The sequence below is a fragment of the Puccinia triticina genome, chromosome 18A (assembly GCF_026914185.1).
Source record: "Puccinia triticina chromosome 18A, complete sequence".
Classification (NCBI taxonomy): Eukaryota; Fungi; Basidiomycota; class Pucciniomycetes; order Pucciniales; family Pucciniaceae; genus Puccinia; species Puccinia triticina.
In genome coordinates, this window is record NC_070575.1 from 3,306,651 (window position 1) to 3,329,860 (window position 23,210).

Genomic DNA, 23,210 nt, shown 5'->3' on the forward strand with positions numbered 1-23,210 from the left:
TCGCCGGGATCCTTGGCGCCACTCACAAGAAGCGCGGTGGCTTGAGGGTGGCCGCTCAGCGCCAAGAAACAACCGACGAACAACGTTTTAACCATAACCCGTACAAGCCTAGGTTGTTAATTTGTACGATAACACATTAAACGACGAGGTCGGGTTCGGGGCATGTGCATCGGTTCAGAGGCCCAACATGAACATGATTTTTTCTGCCGATGAGCAGCTACGCATAGATATGTAGACTCCCCAACCTCTGAAAGTTTCACATAAAGTGTACTACATTCTCCGCGTAAATCTGAGTGAGCGAGCGCGGATCGTCTGATGACCAGTGATCTGGATTGAAGCTGGCTTCACGAATTGTTGTACTTGGTCTGATTTGACTCCGGGATAGCTAGTCTTGAGCTTCTGGCCTGTAAGAATGGATCGTAAAAATCACAAAAGTTGACAGCTGGCTGCTGGATACTCTACGTGGTACTGGCACCCAGCATACTCGATCTGTTTTTTTTTCAAGAATTCGTAACGGGCATCATTGAATAGTGGATTCGTGTTGCTTAGAATGGTATTTACTATTCATAAATAACTCGTTGTACTGGCCCTGCTGATGTGACTATTCAGCTCCCAGAGAGGTCGGCAACTCAGTGGATCAGGAAGGATGAATCAATCAGTCGCTTGAATCGGAGAGCGTTTCGCAAATTACATTTCAATGATCCCCTCCCTGATCAAGTCTGGCACTGTGTTGTGCATCCAGGTGCTTTTCGATCAGGATCCCGGAAGCTCGAGCCGAGTTGATAAAGCAGCTTGGCTCATCTGTGTATGTATGTCCATTTTATTGGAAGGATATTCACCCTTAAAAACTCGGTGAGTGCATAAAGTGTTTTTTAGTATCAGATTATGCTTTCTTTCCAAACAGACTGTCATGAAAGGGCCTTCTTTGCCTTGGAAAACTGTGCAGTAGATATTAAATAGAGAATCCAACTGGGTTTCGGGACCCATTCCTATGATTCTTTAACTTCGCACCATTCCAACCAGTTGGAATTCATCGACCCCTTTCGAAACCCCTTTCAAACTCAAGTATACCCCTCCCCCTACATCACGACATGGTACCCGTGCATGTGCAACTTTTGGCGCTTATGGCATTCAACTTGATTTATTCTTACTGTTCGCCGCCCGGCGGCCACCAAGAATTCGGTATCTTGAACAAGAGAACGCAATCCAATATCCAACGGAACGCCTTGCCACCTTGCGGAGAAAAATGTATAGCGAAGTCATTATCGGAGACGGCCTCTTGTCATCCGGTTGGTCCTCGCTCTCATACAGAAGACAATCTCTAATCCTCTACTCTAACATTGACCTGTCTTTTCTTATTAATTGTTTTTTTTTTTTTTTTTTTTCATTAGGCGGATAGCTGGTGCTTATGCCACACCGGACCATGGCAGCTCAAATTGGAACAGTGCTTTGAAACTACTTGCAGTTCCCCCGTCGATATGCTCACTTCACTAGTTGCCAATCACGATTTTTGTACGAAACTCAGTCCAACTCCAACGAAGCCTCCAAAAAAGCCACAAACGAACCCTTTCAAATCCTTACCCATTGATTCGAGTCTGCAAAATCAAACCACAACGGCAGCGACGGTTGCACCGCAATCATCTGGAGCAGAGAAGCCTCGTCCAAATGCCACTGAACTGTTTCACGGAGTAGTAAGCATCTTACTTTCATCCACATACACATATCGTTCTTCGTTTCTCTCTTCTCTCCCTATATCTAAAACTGAAGTATATGTTGCTGAGTTTCCATCCTGGATTACAAATGCAGTCTTTTAGAAATCAAACTCTGGCACCACATTCCCCTTTCGAATCTACTTCCTCGGCCTTAATAATTTTTAATTTTCATTTGATTTATTTTCATTTGGGGATGTTCGCTTTGATTTTCAACATGACCGAGTAATTGCTTGGATCATTTTCTCCAGTTATTTTAAGGTGTGGAGTAAACCATTACAAGGTAGTTCGGGGACGCCCGCAAAAGCGCCCGAAGTTTGGTGATCGATCACATTGTCGTACCTCGCGCACCTAACCTAACGCAAGTCCCTTGCTTTGGACCCCTCTACATTTTATGTGCAAAGCGCCCCTCGCGCAAAGCGCAAGCCTCCAATCCAAAGGAGGGACTTGGGATTAATGTCAACATTTTGGCCTGAGAGCTTTGCATATTGTGGCAGGGAAAATGTTGCCCTCACATTTGCCCCACCTTCCTAAAGAAAACACAACTGACCAAAGGGACTGTTCTATTAGTGTATTAGCAGTCTTATTGTGATTCATCTCTCCTATTAGCATAGCGTTAGAATCACAACTTGTATGTAGTCATCTACAGCAGCATAACTTTGTCAATACTTTAAGTAGCTCCTTGTTTTCTTTATATGGTTCTCTAACCAAAAGTATCTCAAGTCCGCTCACTCTTGCTTGCGCGTCTACATTAAAAATTGGATTTTTTTTCCTGTGTCTGCCACCACCGCCCATTGCTTGCTGCTTGCTTAGGTCTTTGTTGGATGAAATGTCCACCACATGTCACATGTTTTTAATTTCAAATCTCGAATTAAGGCCAGTTAAGGCCCCGTTTGGAGCTGATATAATCCGGGCAATATATGAGTTTTTTTGCCTGACATCCTATGTGACATCTGATCAGGTCCGCCAAAGCTTGATCAGATGTCACAAAATTCCAGATTATATCGCGCAAGTATATCAGCTCCAAACGGGGCCTAAACTTCTAGAACTTTCATCTCAAGCTCTCTCACCGAACATACCCCGAACCATCAAGATCAACCTCCAGACCTTTGACTGAATCCCCTCTGCTTCAAGTCAAGGTAAAGTCAACATCATCAAGCCTGTGAAACTCAACGCTCATTCCAAACGTGCTATCCATCAGTGCAACTCAGTCAAGTGCAGGCAAAATCCTCAAGATACCAGAGGATACTTGCTCAGGGGGAGGAGAGGTACTTTGTCCACTCGCTGTTTCTCAAAATCGTGTTCTTCATCAACTCAATGTCTTTTTCATTTCTCCTAGTTTCTATAATCTCTCATTCTTCATCACCAGCATCAACAGCTTGTCTAGTTAAGAAAACTAAACCCAATAGGTAAACTCCTCCAATGTTCTCACATAGCTTCTTGTCTTATATTAACCATTGTCTTTGTCAGTTTTACTACCACTGGTTTTAAAGAGTTTGCAATTATAAAAGATCTCTCTGAACTACATGGTAGTGAGAGTTAAATAATTAGCACAACCGCCAGAGATAGAAAACAGGCACAAGCTAAACACTCTGATGATTTGATTGCTCCAAGCAAAATCCGCATCAAAAAACTCAGTCGCACAAACTATGCGGCCTGGTGCTATCATTTGGAGAAATATCTTAACGGACGGGGCGATGACAATCTTTTGGATCCTAAATTCTATGAGAAACCTCTACCGAAGAAATTCAAAAAGAGAAACTCGGCCGCTATATCCCTCCTGCTGAGCACGGTCTCCGAAGAGCTACACCCTGAAATCCACACCCACAAAAATTTCATAGACGCCTGGAATGCACTAGCGTGAGCGTGTGATAAAGATTCAATTGTGGTCATCTGCGAGAAGCTATTTGAACTTCTTTCCCTCGAATACAACCCGTCCTCCTCTCTACAATCGCACATTGCTGCCTTCAAAAACCTCAACACGGAACTCCTGGTTCTCACCCAATCCAACAAAGTTCTCATGCAGATATCATCCGGGTTGTCTGCCGGATTTTTCCTTTGAAGCATCAAACTGGACAAGAAATTATCTGCACAAGTCCAAACCTTGTATTATGTCAAGCCGTTTGACTTGCCTACAGTGTCTGAATGTATTGGCTTGGAACACATTTGTTGTGGAGGTGATAAAGAAAGTGTCATGACTGCGGGTTCCAAAGGAAAAGGACGATTTTTTAATTCTGGATTGTCAAGAGGTGGACGCGGTGGCTCACAAGGGCGCAGAGGTTTTTTTGGAGTGGCTCCTACATTTCATACTCATGCAAATCAAGGCTTGTTGATGGAACAACACCTGGCCAACTTAGAGAGAGCTCTTGGAGCAAGTCAACTGTCCTCAAATCCCTCCGTGCGCGTGATGTATGACCAAAAACCTCAAGGGTCTACCTCACAATCAAACAGCTATGACGCCGGCGAGTCCTGGTTTCACATTGACATTGATCCAGAAACAATCATGACATCAGGTGCAGTCAGAGATACCAAACTGATCTTTGACACAGGAGCCATTGGATCTGCAGTATGCAACCTCTTGATGCTGTCAGATATCAAAGAAATTCACCACAATAAAATAGCAACATTCTCATCACCTTTCTTTGCTACTCACTCTGGCACTCTCAAGCTAGGAGATATGAGTATCTCTCCAGTACTCTACCACCAGGAAAAAAAAATAGTCACTTGATGACAAGTGACATCATGCCAGCTCCAGCGGGCTACCCACTATCTACCCACCATCTACCCACCATCTACCCATCATCTACCCACCATCTAACCACTTTCAGAATTTCCACAGGAGATCCTCAGTTTTCACTGGGCACCACTGATCCCCATTTCTGGTCAGCTGATACTCAGCTTTAGCTCCAAGCTTATGCTCAGCTTTGTTGCCCAGCTCATGCTCAGCTTTGTTGCCCAGATTAGAACCAGTCCTGGCCCAGCTGCGTTTCAGCTTTATTCCACTCATGGCTCATCTTAGACTCATACTAGGACTATCATTGGCCCAGCCAATGCTCAGCTTTGGACCAGTATTGGCTCAGCTGATTTTCAGCTTTGGATAAATCTTGGCCCAGCCAATGCTCAGATTCTGAGTCTGACCACTCCTGTAACAGCTTATGCTCATCTGTGGACCAGCCTTGGCTCAGCTGATGCTCAGCTGTGGACCAGCCTTGGCTCAGCTGATGCTCAGCTGTGGACCAGCCTTGGCTCAGCTGATGCTCAGCTGTGGAACAGCCTTGGATCAGGTGATATTAATCTTTTGAATAGTCTCAAAACATCTGATACTCAGCTTTAGAACAGCCTTGGCTCAGCCAATGCTCAGCTTTGTACCAGCATTGGCTCAGCTGATGCTCAGCTTTTGAAAAGTTTTGGCCCAGCTGGTTTTAATCTTTGGAACAGTATTGTCCCAGCTGATCCTAAGCTCTGCACAAGCCTTTTCCAAGATGATGCTCAGCTTTGGACCATTGTTGGCTAAGCTGATGCTCAGATTTGGAATATTCTTGGTCCAGCTGACACTTGGATTTGTATCAGGCTTGGAATATCCAATGCTCAGCTGTGGCCCAGGCTCAGCGAATGCTCAGCTGTGGCCCAGGCTCAGCCAATGCTCAGCTTTGGCCCAGGCTCAGTCAATGCCTACTGCTCAGCTTATGATGAGCATCAGCTGTTCCTGGGAAAAATTAGGATCAGCTGACTGTGCCACATTGAGTGCTCTGGTGCAGTCCTGCAAGCTCTACAAGTGCTGGTGGAGCAGACTTGGAGCAGCGCTGGAGTAGCTCTGGAGCAGAAACCAAAGCTGCATCATGTCACTTGCCATCAAGTGACTATTTTTTTTTCCTGGTGTACGTTCCTGGAGCAAGCGTAAATGTGCTATCTTGTGCTCAAGTCAAAGATCATGGACTGCGAGTTGTGCACAAGGAAGGAATGTTTCTTGTAAAGTATGGGAATACCGTCATTGAGTCATTCAAAGGTTGAGGTCGCCTATATATTGGATCCAGTGAAGTTGTCTCCGTCAATGCCGTTCAAGCTTGATCCAGTCAGCCTGCTCAGCAACAAGATTGGCACATTCTCTTGGGCCATCCGTCCAATCAATACTTGAAAATCATCCTTGACAAAATTGGCGTGAAGACCACAAGCAATATCCTTGATGCCCAACAGTACTGTGATGTATGTCGTGCTGTTAAACTCAAGCAAACTCCCCACGTTAATCACATTCCCTCTGCTTCATTACCATTTCAGAAGATACACTTTGACACAATGGAGATCAATACTCCATCAAAACATGGTCTCAAGTATATTCTGGGTGTAGTCAATGATTTCAGCCAATATGTTCAGATATTTGTTGTTTGATCAAAAACCAAAGTTGAGGGCAAGCTGATGGGATACTTTGAAGAAATCCATAACAAACTGAATCAGTATCCTGCCTACCTTCATAGCAATCACGGCTCAGAATACAGCTCAAAATCTTTCCTGGAAAACGTTCAATCACTTGGAATGACGCTCTAACAAGGCGCCCCATACTCCCCTCAAACCAATGGGGTTGCGGAACACTTTAATTAGACCTTATCAAGATGCGGTGCTTATTAGCTCAATCAAATGTGCCATTATGCTATTGGCATGAAGCTGCACTGTACTCCACAGTCCTCATCAACAACTCTCCGCACAAAACACTCAAGTGGGCAACTCCGGCCAAACTCCTTTCTAAATCCAACTCCTGCATTGAAACTCAGCGCAAACTTGCTGAATTAATTCCATTCAGAGCTCTCACCTATGTACACCAAAAGACCAAGTCAAAGATTCAACCATCTGGTGTTTGGATGACATGCTTGGGGTTTGAGCCATTCTCAGACGCTATGAGGTTTTTGGACAGATCAACTGGTTGTGTAATCCTACGCCGTGACTACACTCAGGTTGCACCCAAGAATACATCTGATTTGTACTCCTCCAAGAAATCCGCAGAAGACTTGCCAACAGCGACAAATACTGGATACAACACGTCTGAGTGGGTTACTCTTCTTGCCCCTACTGCCAACTCAAGCAATATGTCAAGTGATGAAGATGGAGTCCCATCTCAACGCCAAGTTGCACCTCTGCTTCAAAGATTGACACCATCAACCCCCGCTCAGCCGTCCAAAGGAAATACAGCCGGTAATGCCCATGGGTCTGCATCATCTGTCACAAACACACCAATATTCCCAGGTTCGTTTCCAGGTAATACTCAGAACCCTCAGCAAACAAGTTTCAGTCATCCCACTCAGGTCAAGCATGTTACTGCACCACCAGTTACTCAATCATCTCAACCTAAGCCTGTAGCAACATTGAAATATTTGATCACGGTACCCCCTTGTCCTTGTAAGTCTAACTGGGAATACGTTGTCTGTGACACCAACAACAAAACTCCTAAAGAAATCAGCAGCAAGATTCCAAAGGACAATATTAATTCTTCTGGCGCTATGCCAGACAGAGGGGACAATGAAGATAATCCGGAGGATGAGGATGACAAGCAATGCCATTTCATTGCGTTGGTGGACCAAGTGGCTGTCAAGAAAGCTCTAGCGGACGAGAAGGAGCAACCAATTTGGGAAGAAGCAATGTGTAAAGAGTTTTGGTCTCTCTCATTCCACAACACAGGCATTCTTACGCCTCCGCCGCCAGACAAGAAAATAATTGGAGGAATGTGGCTCCTGTCTTGAAAACAAAATGAATACAATGAAGTCTACAAACAGAGGAAAAGATGGGTGGCGTTTGGCAACCACCAAGAATATCAAAAACACTACTGGGACCCCTATGCCTTGGTTGGTTGGAATGGGTCATTGAAAATACTTTTCTCTCTGGCTATCAACAAGAATATGAAGATTTGCCAATTTGACGTCAAGGGTGAAATTGACACCTGTGTATGCGCAACAAGTGAAAGGATTCAAGGAACCGGGGAAAGAGAATTGGGTCTGGAAAATCAAGAAATTGCTCTACATTACAAAGCAGGCACCACATTACTGGAATGCTCATTTGGTAAAAACACTTTGCTCCATTGGCATGTTCCCTTTGAATGTGCCAATGAAAATAAGACGTTGTTTCTGCATATGCATGTAGATGATGGTCTACTTGTGGGAGAACCAGATGAACCAGTAAAATTGTTCCTGGCCAATCTTCAGGAGATGTACACTCTCAAGATTACCAAAAAACCAACTCAGCATCTTGGATACACACTCAAGTGGTTAGAAAATGGAGAATTGGTCCTACATCACTCAAATATGATACAACAGATAATCAAGGATTTTGGGATGAAGAACAGCAAGAGTGTCAAGACGTTAGCGCCGGCAAATATACATGAACTCCTCAATAAATCTGACATCCCATTTGATGTTACCACATTGCAACAGGTGGTTGGAAGTCTAAATCACGTTGCTTTACATACTCAACCGGATATTCAGTTTACTGTGAACCAGCTGGCCAGATACACTTCAAACCCAACACGCACACATTGGTTTCTAGTGAAGCATCTGCTACGGTACTTATAAGGAACAAAATTGCTTGGACTACACATTTGAAAGACTAATCCAGCAACTTTGGGCGGATCTCACCTGGTCGGATGGGCTGATGCAGACCACACCAACATCATGCCATCTCAAAAGTCAATATCAGGATACTTGGTTGAATTTCTAGGAAATCTGGCATGTTGGCTCACAAAGAAGCAGCCGGTTGTTGCCCGGTCTACCACTGAAGCAGATTTCATTTTGATCAATGTGTGCGCCAAAAAAATTTGCTGGCTGTCAAATTTGATTCAAGAGATGAAGATCACAATAAAGGCACCAATAATCTTTAATGACAACTCAGGGGTAAATTGTATCAGTCAACAAGCCCAGCTCAATCCAAATTCAAAGCACATTGAAGTAAGATATCAGTATGTAAGAGATAAAGTTCAAAAGAAACGTCTAGTCGTCAAGGAAGTTTTGACAAATGAGATGACGGCAGACATTCTCACAAAGGCGCTTGGATTGAACAAGATATGCTGCTATTAATCAACTTTACATGGTGCATGAAAATGACATTTAGGGGAAGTGTTGGATGAAATGTCCACCACATGTCACATGTTTTTAATTTCAATATTGTTGTGGCCAACAAATGATAGAGAAAACTATGTGTAGCAGTCCCTTATCAGACCTAGATCAAACTCAAATTCAGCGGAAATGTTTTCATTTTCTTTTTTTTAGTGGTATTGGTATGGATAGTGGATTGGGAGTGATTATGGCAGCCTGAAGTCAGATAGTGGAAATGAGTACAAAGCTGAGATATGTTTTATATGGTTTTATATGTTTTTATGAGTGAAATACAGATGACTGAGATGATATGAGCTTTGAGAGAAAACTGATGGTAATTGTGAACTATCCAAAGTGTCTTTGCCCTCCTCCTTAACCTTCAGTTAAGAACACAAATAGGTTAAGATCACTTTGACTTGTTAAGAGCACAAGGTGGTGATGCTTGCTACTTGACTACTTATATATCCTCTGAGGTATGAAAGATGTTGATGGGCAACTTGATTGAGATCACACTACTGGATTTACTAGGATTTTGTGACGGAAGCTCTAAGTGAGATGTGTGTTCTGGTTAGGATTGACTGAGTGGCATGCTCAAACTGAAGGGGGAAGACATTGAAAGATTTCACAAAACTAAGATTTATTTCTTGATTAGAGAGGTCTATCTGGCATGTCCAGAGACTGAGAAAGAAATAAATGAGAGGAAACAATAAGTATCTAAGAGCGGGTCTTGGCCGACTCTGGTATAGAAGACAGTAAAAGAATTTGATTACTGAGTTGACTGCGGTGCAGCTGAGATCACGTATTCGTGAATAGGACGGAGACGTCTGGATAAGTCAGCTGCTTGAGCAGTCAGTTTGAGTTCTTTGCTTATGAAGGCCTGGAAAGAGATGAATCTCTTACTTAAGATTGAACAGCAGAGCGCTCAACACAGGCCGATTCAACTTGCAAGACTTCCAGAGCAGATGGATTCTGTTTCATCATTCAGCTCACGGTAAGTCTTCAGCTTTGGTCTGCTAGGCTCTGCAGCAAGTTACTTACCACCTGAGATGGGTTTGGTTATCCTATTGCTGAGGCTGGAACCTTTACGGTTTGGGTTGGCGTTGGTAACAAGCGTGCTGTAAAGGAGAAGAGATCCTGTCAGCACTGCTTGACCTAGCTGGGACGATACAACAATCTTCATACCTTGAGTTTGGCAGAGTTTGTTGGTATTGCTTAGGCTCTTCGTCTTGTGTCAACGTGGCTGAAATGGAGCAGAGAATTAGCGTTAGCATAATCCATCTGCCTGGGAGCGTCATGCATATGCATGCGCCTGGGGGTCGCGCGGACTCACCTGTCCCCCTTGCGGGGTTAGGGTTCAGTTCCAAGCGCTTCCTGTGCTCAGGGCCTGAGCCCGAGTCTTGACAGACATGCTCCTTATATAGTAAAAAGTGAGGGATTTTTGCTGGTGGGTGATGAAATGGGAGCTCCGAGTTGGAGAGAGGAGAGAACAGTGGCCTGAGGAAAAAAGCTCAAGGCCGGGTTTGAGGAAAAAGGAAGCCCAAAAAGAGGGGCAGTCTGCTAGTTTGTGGGAGGAAAAAGGCTCCGCACTACAAGAGACTCATTGGTCTCAGAAAAAAGGTGCAGAGGAATTATAATTCTTTATTCTATCTATGCTAGTGATATATAACCTATTACAACTAGGGGCCAGGTTGTGGGACAGAAGATAAAATGCATATGCATCTGCAGGGAAAGGAAAGAGTGTGACAGATGGAGGAGCAGAGAAAGAAGAGAACAAGCTGTGAAATTCCAACAGTGGGGAAGTCAGTTGAGGGATTTATGCTGGGTTGACTTCTCCTGTGAGGGAGTTTTGCTGCATGGAAGCTTCTATTGAGGGATTTTAGCTAGTGAGCCATGTCATAAACGTGTGATCCAACATGTGACTGATGATGTCATGTGACTATACAGGGGTACATGTGTACACCTGTATAAACTACGCCCTAACTATGTGCTTTTACTTAATTCTATACTATGTACTACCAAATATGATTCTATAGTATTTGATTATGTTGTATCAAAAAACAGTGTAATCCCAAATAACTTTTGACTGAGTGGAGCTAGCCTAGTGGTTCAAGTGAGTGACTAGGGGTTAAATTACCTGCAGAATCTAATTTTACAATAATACATCCAGAATATGCATCCTTCTCATACAGTAAACCATGACTTTATGTAATTTGATACTTGAAACAGATTTGGCATACCACACCGAGAAGTGTGAATTTCTCTTGGCAAGATGCTCAAAGTCCGGCTTGCCAGGTGTGATGTATTAGGCACGGGCTCCAGCCCCTGCTGCATTGGGAGGCACTTGAGCGGGTACCTCAAGCAGTACCCGGGTACCCCCCCACTTTTCACAAAAAAACAGTCACCTGGCACCGCACCTGGCACCGCCTGGTGGGTGCTGGCAGTGTTGGGTACCTAGCAACGGGTCCAAACCGTTATGGCTATCAAGACTTGGGCGCAAGCCCTGCGCGGAAAAGGCAAAAGGGGCTTAGCCCTAGCCAAGACAGGGAGAATGGTCAGTCACCGCTCCTCCAGCTAACAATGGCACTTTGCACCCGGGTACCTGTGGCGGGTGCGGGTACCTGTCCAAATTTTCACAAAATTTGGACACCGGCACCTGCTGTTGGGTACCTGCCACGCCAGACGGGTACCTGCAGGCAACAGGTACCTGCAAAATAGTAACCAGCGCCATCCCTACCCTGTAGGATGGCACTTTCTGCGCAGGTACCTGTGGCGGGTGCGGGTACCTGCCTGAAATTTCACTGATATTGGACACCCGCACCTGCACCCGGCACCCGTTTCCAGGTACCCGCCTCCCAAAGGAGGTACCCGGAAACAGGTACCAAGTACCTGGAAACAGGTACCAAGTACCCGGAAACGGGTACCTGATGCCATCTCTACCTCTAGCCCATGCATATGCATGTGGTCCAGGAGCGGGGGTGCTTTCTGGCCCGCGGGTTTGTGGAGACAACGGGATAACCGGCTCTGTGAAACCCACGTGGATTTCACTGCTCCCCCAGTTAGTACCACCCTCCTGTGGAAAATGGGTGGACACATCTGACTTTCCCGTTGTCTCCACCCGCCTGGGATTTCCACATCAAGAATGACAAGGATTCCATGGCTGCCTGTGGGATTGAAGTGGAGCCCACAAGAACATTGACGGGAATTCCTTTTTGCTTCCTTTAACAAGGAATCCCATGACAAGGCAAATGGTGAGCATTAGGGCTATTTTGGTGACAGCCCCTGCGGTTCAAAACTGCGGCCCACCTTGTTGATGCCAATGACCCAGGGCAACAAGGGACTTGGGCTCTGAGATCCCACTAAAAAGATTTTGACCAGGGACCGCTCCAACCATCCCATCTGTGGCCAACAGAAACTCCACCTCCCACCAAGTCCGGCCCAACTTTTCTCACCCGTCACCATAAAAGGAGGAGCTTCAGCTGTCAAAGTGAGTTATTCCCCACTTGATCCTTCCATTATGCCAATTGATAGTGTTGGCCAAGGGTGAACTTGCAATATGATATAGGTATAGAATTTCGCCACCAATGACCATTAAGTAACCTTCATCTGATTGCAGTTCTACTCTTGTTGCTTTGGCAGGCCCCAGACACACTGGCTTACTTTCTGGAGTTCTCCGTCAGTCAGATACCCTCTTAATGCACAAGACCACCAACACACCTTGTCACACCACAACCAACACCCGCCGTATGGTTTATGGCTGGGCGCCAAGGGGATTTGATGAGAAATAAAGTTAGTGTACTACCCCCCATGACAGCCACTTGCCACATTGTAGCTCAGATAGACTGATTTTGTTTCTGGAAAATGTTTCAGATGGCAAAGACGGCAGTCAGTCGGGCCTGTCTCTGCTTGCAGCAATCCAGTCAAAACTTCTGAGCATGTCTCAAAGATTACGAAGCACAGCGGATTGCTGCGGCAACTCAAAGCGATGTACAGATTTGGCTACAACAACAATGAGGGGCAGTTTTCAAGGCAAACATCAAAATCATGTAACAACACAAAAAAAGTCAGAAAAAGTAATAACAGTCCAGCAACATACTATCTTGCTTGAGGCTAATTCAAGCCTCTACTTGTCATTTCTTATTTTCTCTTTTCAATCAATATATACATACACCACTTCCCATTGAAGAAAATTCACTCCTTGTCCCAAGAACAGCACACTTGTTGCTGCTAAATTGCAGTGCAATGTGGTGTACACAGTTTCAATGCAGGATTGCCTCTTGTGGGCCCGACCCGCGCTTCAATATCACGGAAATTCCTCAGGGAGCCCACAGTTGAGGGAGTCGTGATCCACCCGTGGGCTTGAGCTTCACGTCGGGATCACTGGGAGTCCACGGGGATTCCACTTGGAGCCAAAAGCTGCCGTGAATCCACGGGATGATCACAGGGTGGCCACGTGATCCTCCTGGTGGTTACCCTGTGTTTCCCTGGACCAAAAGCCACTGGTCCCACCTCGCGCACGGCTACCACGTGGAGTCCTTGTGGACTCCAAGTGATTTTCCCGTGGATGGACTCCCCGGGTGTAGTAATACAACATCATCTTTGACTTGGACAACAGATGATTCACAATCTCCTCAAAGATGAAGCAACCCTCCAAACCCTCTTTGAAGAACTGGATTCCAACTTGGATGGCGAAGAGCCCAAAAATTCAGAACGTTGCAGAAGAAGGCCAAACAAAGACCGCGACCGTTACATTTTTCATGATAAGCTCATGGCCGCTTATTTTAACAAGAACTCAACGTATGGATGGTCTTAATTTTTTACAGCCTATAATTAGCTGATTGAAGCTGACATCAATGATGATTGCTTCTAGGTACAATGATTGTGCCTTTTTGCAACGGTTTTGGCTTGATAAGGAGGTTTTCATGCGCATCCTTGAAGATTTGAAGTCAAAATATCCTTACTTTGTCCAGAGGCTGGACTGTACCGGCAAGCTTGGACTCAGCCCGGAACAGAAAATGACAGCTGTCCTCCAACAGCTAGGCTATGGACTCCCGTTCAATGCAACAGATGAATATTGCCGCCTTGGAGAAACAACAGCTCAAATGAACATGTCAATGTTCTGTGCAGCAATCCAGGAGCTCTACAGACCAATCTACTTGCAAATCCCAACTGAAGACAATCTCCAACCAATTCTGAGTCAGAACGCCAAACAAGGCTTTCTCAGCAGTTTGTAATGCATGCACTGGGGTTAGAAGAACTGCCCAACTGCTCATGCTGGGCAGTTTAAAGGCAAGGAGAAGGGGCCTACTCTTGTGCTTGAGGCAGTTGCAACACAAGACATGTGGATTTGGCACTTCTGGCTCTCTTAACGACATCAATGTCCTTGATTGCTCTCCTCTCATTGTGGGGAATTTGCGGAACATCAATTTTACCGTTAACAAACAAAAGTACAACCACAATTACTGTCTGGTCAATTTTATATACCCTAGTTGGTTAACCCTTGTTGAGTCAAAGGGTCTGGCACAAGATCAAGAAACCCAACACTTTGCTAAGAGTCAAGAATCAGCCCAGAAGGACATTGAATGAGCTTTTGGGATGTTAAAAGCATGCTGGAAGATACTCACCAAGCCCACACTTCAATGGTACCCCGGCAATATTGCCACCATCATGAACACGTGCATCATTCTGCACAACATGATGGTGGAATATTGGTATCCGCCAATGCATTTCACTTGGTTGTCCTTATTTGAACTCATTCCACCCCACAAACAGCCATTTACTAGGGGGAATCAAAGTTGGCCATGCACGACTTGCATGCACTTTTGCAAGTTGGTGTTCAAGGCTTTTATTGAAAACCAAATTTCAAAAAAAAAAAAAATCCAAGCAGGCTCAGGGGGTGTAGTAAAGTGTGGCTTGCATGCACTTTTGCAACTCGGTGTTCAAGAATGAACTTGAACACCGACTTGCAAAAGTGCATGCAAGTCACATCTGGCCAACTTTGAAACCCCCTACTATGTGGAAGCAAATGATCCAAACGGTTGAAATGAAATCATCTGGAATCCATGATGGGCTCCTCCGGGATCTCATTGCCCATGGATGGAGGCTCAGTGGTAGATCTGAAGAGACATAAATGGATTGGCAATTAGATGCTGAGCTTGATGCCCAACTGGACACCAATTTGGATGCCCAAAGGGCTGAAGAATCCTATTTGTACTCCAAAGAGCCTGTGTAGCCAATCTTTGTCTAATTCCATCATCTATTACCTCTTTATATCAACTGAAATACAAGCTAGATATTTATTGTGAGACATAAAACATTTCAGAGAGAGATGAAAACATTTTTTTTAATTGAGATTCTTATTTGGTGAGATCAATAAGCAGTAAAAGTGAGAACAAAACTACATAGAATGATCCCTAGTTGGTTTTTGGTGTTGGTCAGCGTCCCTGGTTGCTTTCTCAAGGAGCTTGAGTTTCTGACGACAAAACTAACTCTCCTCAACCTTTCTCTTGGCTTGTTTTATCCCTTTGGGTCTCTTCCATCAAAGTTCAGACTCATCAGCGCCTTGCAGTGTAGAGGAGGGATTTGGCTGTGACTGGAAACTGGCTGAGAGTGGAGGTGACTCAGCGGATGTTGATTTTGCTGCTGAGTGGGATGAAGGGCGCCCAGGGGGCCGGGCACTGTTTTTTGCGTGCCCAGCAATCAATTTCTTCCACTTCAGCGCATCCTTGACAATATTCCAAGCTGATTCATGGGTGAAAGCACAATTTTTGGTCTGGAGGTACATCTCCTTTGTATTAATGAGCCAGTCCAATGGGGAGGTTTCAGAAGCTGGATTATTGGCCATTTGATTGTATATCACGGCAAATTGGAGAATGAATTTCTGTATGTTCTTCCACCTAGAACAATCCACAAATGAAGACATCAGTAAGTATAGATTTGAACCAACAAGAGAACTAATTGGCATACCTCCTTTGTAGATTATTCCTATCTCTTGGAGGCCCAAGAGTGAACCGGTTATAATTGTTGGCAATACAAGCAAAGAACTCGTCTTTCCCTTGCTGGTTTGAGTTGATAGCATCTTTGGAGGTCACAACCCAACTCTTTGCAAGCTGTGTGTCTTCCTTGAGAGTGAATTTTGGGTCTTGTTTGGTTTTTGAGTGATTGTCTTCATTGTTGCTAGCCATTGTCTAGCCATTGTGTTGGATATGGATGACTTTGGGATATACACATGTGGAGGTGGATATGTGCCTTAATCCAAGATAATCCAGGCCATGCTGCATATTCATTTTCAGTCTAGTCCCAGGATACATTCTGCATATTGGTACTAACTTCTAGTACTCATGTCAAGGGATGGATAAAACTGGGAAACAAAAAAGGTTTGTTCCGTTTTATTGCCCTCTAGGGTGTATAGGAAAACCGGGGGGTTTTCTCCCTCCACCCAAGCCTAGGGAAAAATTTGAGTTTGTACTCAATTTGGCTAGAAGCGTAAAATTTGCAGTTTTGTTCTTAGGAACTATTTGTGTTAATACTTGAGGAGGGTTTGCGCGGTAATCACCTAATTCTCAGCGTAAAATTATAAATCAAGCCTGAGCCCTTGGTGCAAAAACCCTAATCTTGGTAGGAATTACACAAGAAACAGTTCTAAAAAAGAAACAAAGTAATTTCCTTGTCACAATCCGTCTTTCCATATTTTCCCTAAGTGTTTTACCAACTCGGTTGTGTCAGCCACCTCTTTCACCGTATCAAGGAAGCAACTACTACGCTAATTACATTAGCGGCGCTAATTCTGTAGCGTAGTAGTTGGCCGCTAATGATTTTGGCTGTTAGTTTTAGCTGTAATACAAAGCCGCTAAATCACGCTAACGCTAAATTACAGCTAAATTACAGCTAATTAGCTACCCATTACAGCTAAATTAGCTGTAATTTGCAGCTAAAATTGCACTTTTTTCTCAAATACCTGTTAGCTTTAAATGTAATAGATTTTAAGCTACAATCTAGCGTAGCGTAGCGGCCTCAAAAACCGCTAAGTTAGCGCTAATTACGCTAAACGTAATTTAATAGTTGCATCCTTGACCGTATAAGGTCTGATGTATAGTTTATAGCACGATGATTTCCAGCGGCCAAGGTCTCAGATGTCTTTGGTGGATACCCGTAATGCGCTCCGCAGGGATGCGCCTCCCACTCTAAAGGAGTGGCCCATCAGACCTTCGAAATGGCCCATCTGCAGGATAGATTGGATCCGATTGACGGTCCTTGCCCTCTGTAGATGATAACGTGTCCTGTTGGAGTAATACCCAAACAGGGAAGTTGTAGAGCCCAAAGATTCCATGAGTCTTTGTTCAATTGCTTCAACAGGGCACAACATATTCTTCAAGCTGTGTAGAACCAAACTCTGTGGGGAGCCGGGTTTGGTGGTTTTGGTGTTCCAAATAGTTAGGTACATATTGCGGCCGAATTCTGTTTGCATCTGCCGGACATTGCTTGTCAAAACGGAGTGTTGTATGTCCAGTGGGCCTGTTTGGGCTCCGTAGGTGAGTTCCCCAAGTCGTGCCATTCCCCAGAAGGCGACGAGACACAGATCTGATATTGCTTTATCTTCCTCTGAACCAACGGAAATTTTATTTACAATCTGTTGGGATTTCGACTTTTTGCTGGCAAGGAGAAAGAGAAGAGCTCTTGAGGGTGCTCGAGAGAAGGGGAAGTGATGATGGATGAATCACCGGATGCGGCTCAGAGGCGGAGTGGAAAAGGAAGGAGAGAACCAATGATTTTGATTCACATGTATCTAGTACCGTATAAGTAGTCTATGTACATGTGGTCAAAATGTGGGTGAGAAAAAATGAGGTTATGAATAAAAAAACAGCACCATAATGAATAAAATCACACGCAAGAAGACAAGTTACACTTGGAGAGTTGATAAGCCGATAATGTCAGGGTTCATGACTACAAGATGTTGGTCAGAAATACATAACTGAGATGTAAACAGGCTATAATATCGAGTATCATCAAGAGGAAGAAAATGATATATGTATGGGATTTTTGGAGTGAGTAGGAAACAGAAGACAGAGTTTCAACACAATACACACCAAGTTCTGTAGCATTATTGCAGGTTTGGGTCGTTTCTTTGGCAGGGTCGCGTCAATTTTCTTGGATGCGGTCAGGATTAGCTCCACTTGTCTGTCCGTGATTGAAGGAAAAGGCTTCTTGTGCAATCCATGCCATGCCTTTAGTCCGTACACGTAGTTTTCAACGATGCGGAGTTTATCTTGTGTCTTGAGTTTGTGTGCAGGCTCCTTCCTGCCCAAAAGCAGAACTCTTTGACGTCATTGCTAGATATGGGTAGTACAAAATCTTTTTTTGTTGTTTGTTGTTTGAAAACCAGAAACTTTTTCACAGCGCAGTTATAGCCAACCAAGGTTGACATTGCCCTTGCTGAGAGAATATGTTTGTCAATAGGTTGCAAATCCTTTGGTAAGGAACCGTCCATTAAAAGACAGCTGAGCTTAGATTTCCAGTTTGGTACTTCCATGTCAATGAAAGGTTCAAAAAAGAAGAAGACACCCTCATGTTTATTATAACTCTAGAAAGGAATAGACACGTGCAAAAAGCAGTGAAAAAAGAAAAAGGTTGATGAGATATCAGGATGGGGAAAAAACAGGGAGATAGGACAGCTTAGTGAATCTCAAACAAAAACCAAAAGAGAACATCACTGGGATTAAGTAGATCAGTGATACAAAACCATTGCCAGGTCTTCCGGAATTTTGAACAGGACCCTATTAATATCTTTGTGCGTGCCCTTAATTCCCTGTGACAACGCGTCAGCCGTATTATCACCTGATTTTACCCTTCCTGCTGTCAAGTCAATCTGTTCTCTCATTATGAGTGATTGGATAATCTTCCACTCATTGTTTACCACCACGTCACCGGACTTTTTATTTTCAATTACAGCTAGAGTTGTATTGTTTTCTGTCCAGACTATCAAGTTTGACCCTGCTACTATCTGATCTTTGTGGATAAGCATCAGAATTCCAAGTCGTATCGCTACTGTTTCCAACCAGGCAATATTACGGCGTCCTTCTGTGGGTTGATTGTTGTAAAGCTGCAACTGAGACCATAAACACCCAATCTTGATCCTGATGCCAAAACTCGTACTCACATCACCAACCCACTCTATGTTGACTGGTTCCCTTGTTGGAATCAACCGGTTATGATTGAAAGTCCTTAGGGTATTGTACCAGACCTCCATATCTTCTAAAACTTTGACTGGTGCTTGGCGTTTCGCGTAGATGAAATGCCAGCTTGCCATCCATTTGTAAATACTGTTCAAATAAGCTTTCAGCTGCAGTAGGATGTATGCGACATGATTCAACCGTCCAGCTAAAACTTCCACTTTGTTAAAGGAGAAGACTCGGACTTCAATCAGGAAGATAAGTACTTGATCAATCCTTTCCAACAACTTCTGGTGGGGTAGCCAGACCGTCTTATCCCTCCCGTTCCAAATAAAGCCAATAAATTTTTGCTTGTCTGAGAAACCCAAGCATTTCTCTTGATTCGTTTGAACTCCAAGTCTGGTTGAGTGTTTTACTATGTCATTCATTTGTGTCAGAGAGGATTCCCGCTTCACAAAAAGGTTATCATCAACCCAGCGGAAAATTTTCACTAGATTGAATTTGTCTTCCATAATATCTTTCCATGCGTCCGCTGGCCTACCAAAAGAACCACAACCAGCAACTCCTCCGAATGTTATTTGCGTGTCCAGGTATAAGCCTCCTTCTAGATCCTGTACTACCATAAATGGCCATTGAGAAGGATGGGTTGGAATCTGCCTGTATGCTTCCTCCCAATCAAAGAGGGCTAGCAATACCGGACTTTACAGTGATTTGAAAATTTTTGCCACCACCTTAAAATCATCCCATGTCGTCTTGAAATCTTTTGCGTCAACAAACGAATTCACGGACGGGATGGTTGGGTCGTTTCTTGGGAATGAGAGATCATTAATTGGTCTCACGGAGCCATCATTATTTACGACTGCGCCCAGAGGACTCAAACAAAAAAATTTAAATTTCTGAGACATTTGTTCCTTTGAGTAGGGTCCAAACATTCTCCTTGCTCTGACTTCTTTCTCAAAAGATTTCGTAATATTATCCGCTGCTAGTGTTGCTGACCAATGATTTGGGGGAATGAAACATTTCATATCACCCAACCTGTGTGTTGGTATTCCTTGATCAAAAACAAATCTAAAACCTGGCAGGATGTCGTGATACATTTCATGTATTCTGGCTTTTTTCAATGCAAATTCCCAGAAGGGAATGTTCATTTCACATTCTAATTTGTGTGGCCAATCCGGTATTACAATCTCATTCCTAGAATGTAAAAGAATACCCATTCAAATGATAGAAATTTAAGAAAAACAAGCAAATCAGAAAATGACAGGAAAAGGATAACAAAAGAACTCTCCGTCAACACTGGGTCGCTACGCTATTTCAGCGCTACGCGTTAGCGTAGCGGCAAAAAGCGCCCATCTATTTTGCATAGCGTTAGCGCGCTGTTAGCGCCGCTACGCTGCGCTAATTTTCAGCGGCGCTAACAGCGCGCCAATTATTTGTTAGTGTTAGCGCACCGCTACAGTCGCTACGCTACGCTGCGCTGCGCTACAGCGCTTTTAGCGGAAAAAAAAGGCCTTTTTTTCCGCTAAAAGCGCTGTAGCGCAGCGTAGCGCGCGCTCTTTTGCGCCCTGCATGTGTAGCGTTAGCGCAATTGCGCGCATCAGCGCTAACGCTACGCTATCAGCTAAAATAGCTGCGCACCGCGTGCGCGTAGCGTTAGCGCATATGCGTGCAATTGCGCTAACGCTACGCTAAAAAATAGCGCATTTGCGCCGACCCAGTGTTGTCTCCGTGGACAAAAAAGGGTGTAGTATAGAATTTGGGACAACAAAATTCCACAAAATGTGGGATAAGAACATCAAACTAGGGCCTACTTTGTGTTTGAAGAAGGGGGAGGATTTGAGGCAGCTCTCTTTTCCCCAAAGCCTTCAATCCAGTTGGAACCTTTGTAATTTGATCTTGCTTGCTTCTTTGAATCTTGACTTGGACCTTGATGGTTTGCCTTATTCATTGGTTGAGTTTGGTTGGATCCTGACGGAACATGTGACACTCTGTTTTGTCCACAATTTTGGAAACTTTGGCTAGCGTTACCGAATTGGGTTTGATTGGAATTCGGAACGTTATGAAAATTGTTGGCTTGAAGATTTAATCTAGGAGCACCGGTGACCGGGTTGATGTGTGAGAAACCATAGCCTGGCGCATAATAATTTTCATCCCATTTGAGCTCATCAAACTCCCTGCATGTATTGTAGCATTCTTTGACAAGTTCTTCTTTCAATTTAGTAATGTCAGGAATTTTCATTACACCTCTTACGTTGACTCTATGTGCAAAAGTATTTGACCTCATCAACATATTGTAGCAAAAACCAATCATGAAGCATCTAGTGTTCAAAATGAAGTCGACATTCTTCTTGTGTTTTAAAAGCATATCTGCAAAATTCTTGTTGTTATACACTTCCGCAAGAGTTTGGTGGAAATCTCAATGGTTGAACGTCCAGTGCATATGAGTCATATGCCACTCAGGAACAAAAGGGAACCCCTTATAGCTCGAGTTCAAAGATTCATCAGATTTTGGCCTCTTCTCCAGATTCCAGGCCATCAAGTTATGTCGCCATAACTTATTGAAAATTGTCAAGGGTAGAGGGCCTCTCACCTTCTTTATGTTCGCATCCAAGAATGGTGTGTAACCGATGTGAACATGAGTAGTTCCCACATCAGCGTACATCAAACCGCCATCTTGAGAGTCTTCTAGATTGTTATCAACAATTTGCTTGCCTTGATCTTGTTCGCGGCTTTAATCAACGCTCCAGCCAATGCGGAGTTGCCCCCGTTCAACGCTGAAATTGCTTGTTCTGATAAAAACAATTTTGTATTGCTTTTTGGATTATCTGCGTCTGAATCTAAACAAATAGATCATTAGTGACCTGAATATGATAAGGTTGCTTGATAACTATAGTGTTTGTATATTAATAGCCAGGGACCGCTCAAATGAAATCTAAAAACTCATGTTCTCCTTCTGCGGGCATTTTCCCTCTAAGGTTAGACTCAACGACTTTGTCCTCTTCGAAATTGAAGACATCGCCTATGTTCTTTTCGATGCCAGTGCTCTTCTTGACAGGTTCTTGACCCGGAGTTACATTGGTACACGGTTCTGTGATGCGTTTGCAAATAACAACAATCTCAAACAAGTCAGTATCCTTGTTTCTGCATAAGCATAGCTTGAAGCAGTTATTCGGACTACTTTTGCACTACTATTACTGAAGAAATATAATATCTATACAGTTCACTTGGAAAATTCCCAATGTTCCTGTAGTTATGACAACTACACAGTGGTCTGGTACTGGACTTACCTAACAATTCTGTCTCTCCCTTGGGGATTTGGTCTTCTTGTCTATCTTTACTGACTGGTACGTTCTTATTTGCATTCTTTGTATTTGCCTTGGTTGCTTCTCTAGTCGATTTGCCCATGGTTTGTTTCTTGCAAGACATAGCAATCAATTAAATATGCAAGGTAATAGATAACTTATTCAAAAATCAATATTCCGTGATTAATGATGGTGAAATATTGATATGAGGAAACCACAAAACTTCAGGAGAGGGGAGCGTGGATTGCATTCCTGTACAGGGGATTCTAGCTTCTATATAATCCACACTCGCATTGAGTCTCATTCCGCCGCTTGGGCCTGTTCTCTAAACCGCCCTCCCGGTCTGCATGATAACCGTTTTGTTTTTGACTATGCTCATGTGTTGGATGAAATGTCACTTGCATGTAACATGCACTGTCAACATGCGAGTTATGTTTCGAGTAAATTCTTGGTGAGAAGACTTCCTCAATCAGAGAACCGGAACCATCATCATTCAGAAGCGATCAAGAAGCCAAGCCGTAAATCAACCGAACTGAATCATTAACTCAAGGTAACTCTTGAAGAACTCAAACCCTCAAGAACCTATTCACTCACTCATGTTGTTCCAACTCACAGTTTAGCTCAGTCTCTAAAAACTCAATAAATCTCACAGAGGAAATCGATTTAGGGGGAGGAGGATAGGTACTTGAGCTTTCTGTTTGGTTTACCTTTACGTTCCTCAACTTATGTTCCAGTTGTATGATTTTTCTTTTCTTATAGTTATCTATCTCATCCTAGTTCGAGTATCTCAATTAGTCTAAGAAAAAAAAAAATCAACATCTTCAACCTAGGTAAAAACTTGTTCTCAATCACATTCATGATGATTTCATTTATATTAACAATTGTTTTTCTTGTTTAAGTTTACTACTACTGGTTTTAAGAGTTTGCAATTAAAAAAAGATCTCATCAAACTACATCATG

At 43.7% G+C, this 23,210-nt stretch overlaps 2 protein-coding genes across 2 annotated transcripts; one reads left to right on the forward strand and one right to left on the reverse strand.

Moving 5' to 3' along the window:
* Window positions 1-1,091: 1,091 nt before the first annotated feature.
* On the forward strand, window positions 1,092-1,938 carry PtA15_18A355 (uncharacterized protein; the record flags this gene model as incomplete). Its single annotated transcript, XM_053164885.1, has 3 exons — window positions 1,092-1,289; window positions 1,392-1,691; window positions 1,807-1,938. 3 exons carry the CDS (start codon window positions 1,092-1,094, stop codon window positions 1,936-1,938), a joined length of 630 nt encoding a protein of 209 aa, XP_053028850.1.
* A 19,931-nt stretch (window positions 1,939-21,869) lies between these two features.
* On the reverse strand, window positions 21,870-22,353 carry PtA15_18A356 (uncharacterized protein; the record flags this gene model as incomplete). Its single annotated transcript, XM_053164886.1, has 2 exons — window positions 21,870-22,036; window positions 22,236-22,353. 2 exons carry the CDS (start codon window positions 22,351-22,353, stop codon window positions 21,870-21,872), a joined length of 285 nt encoding a protein of 94 aa, XP_053028851.1.
* Window positions 22,354-23,210: the final 857 nt, after the last annotated feature.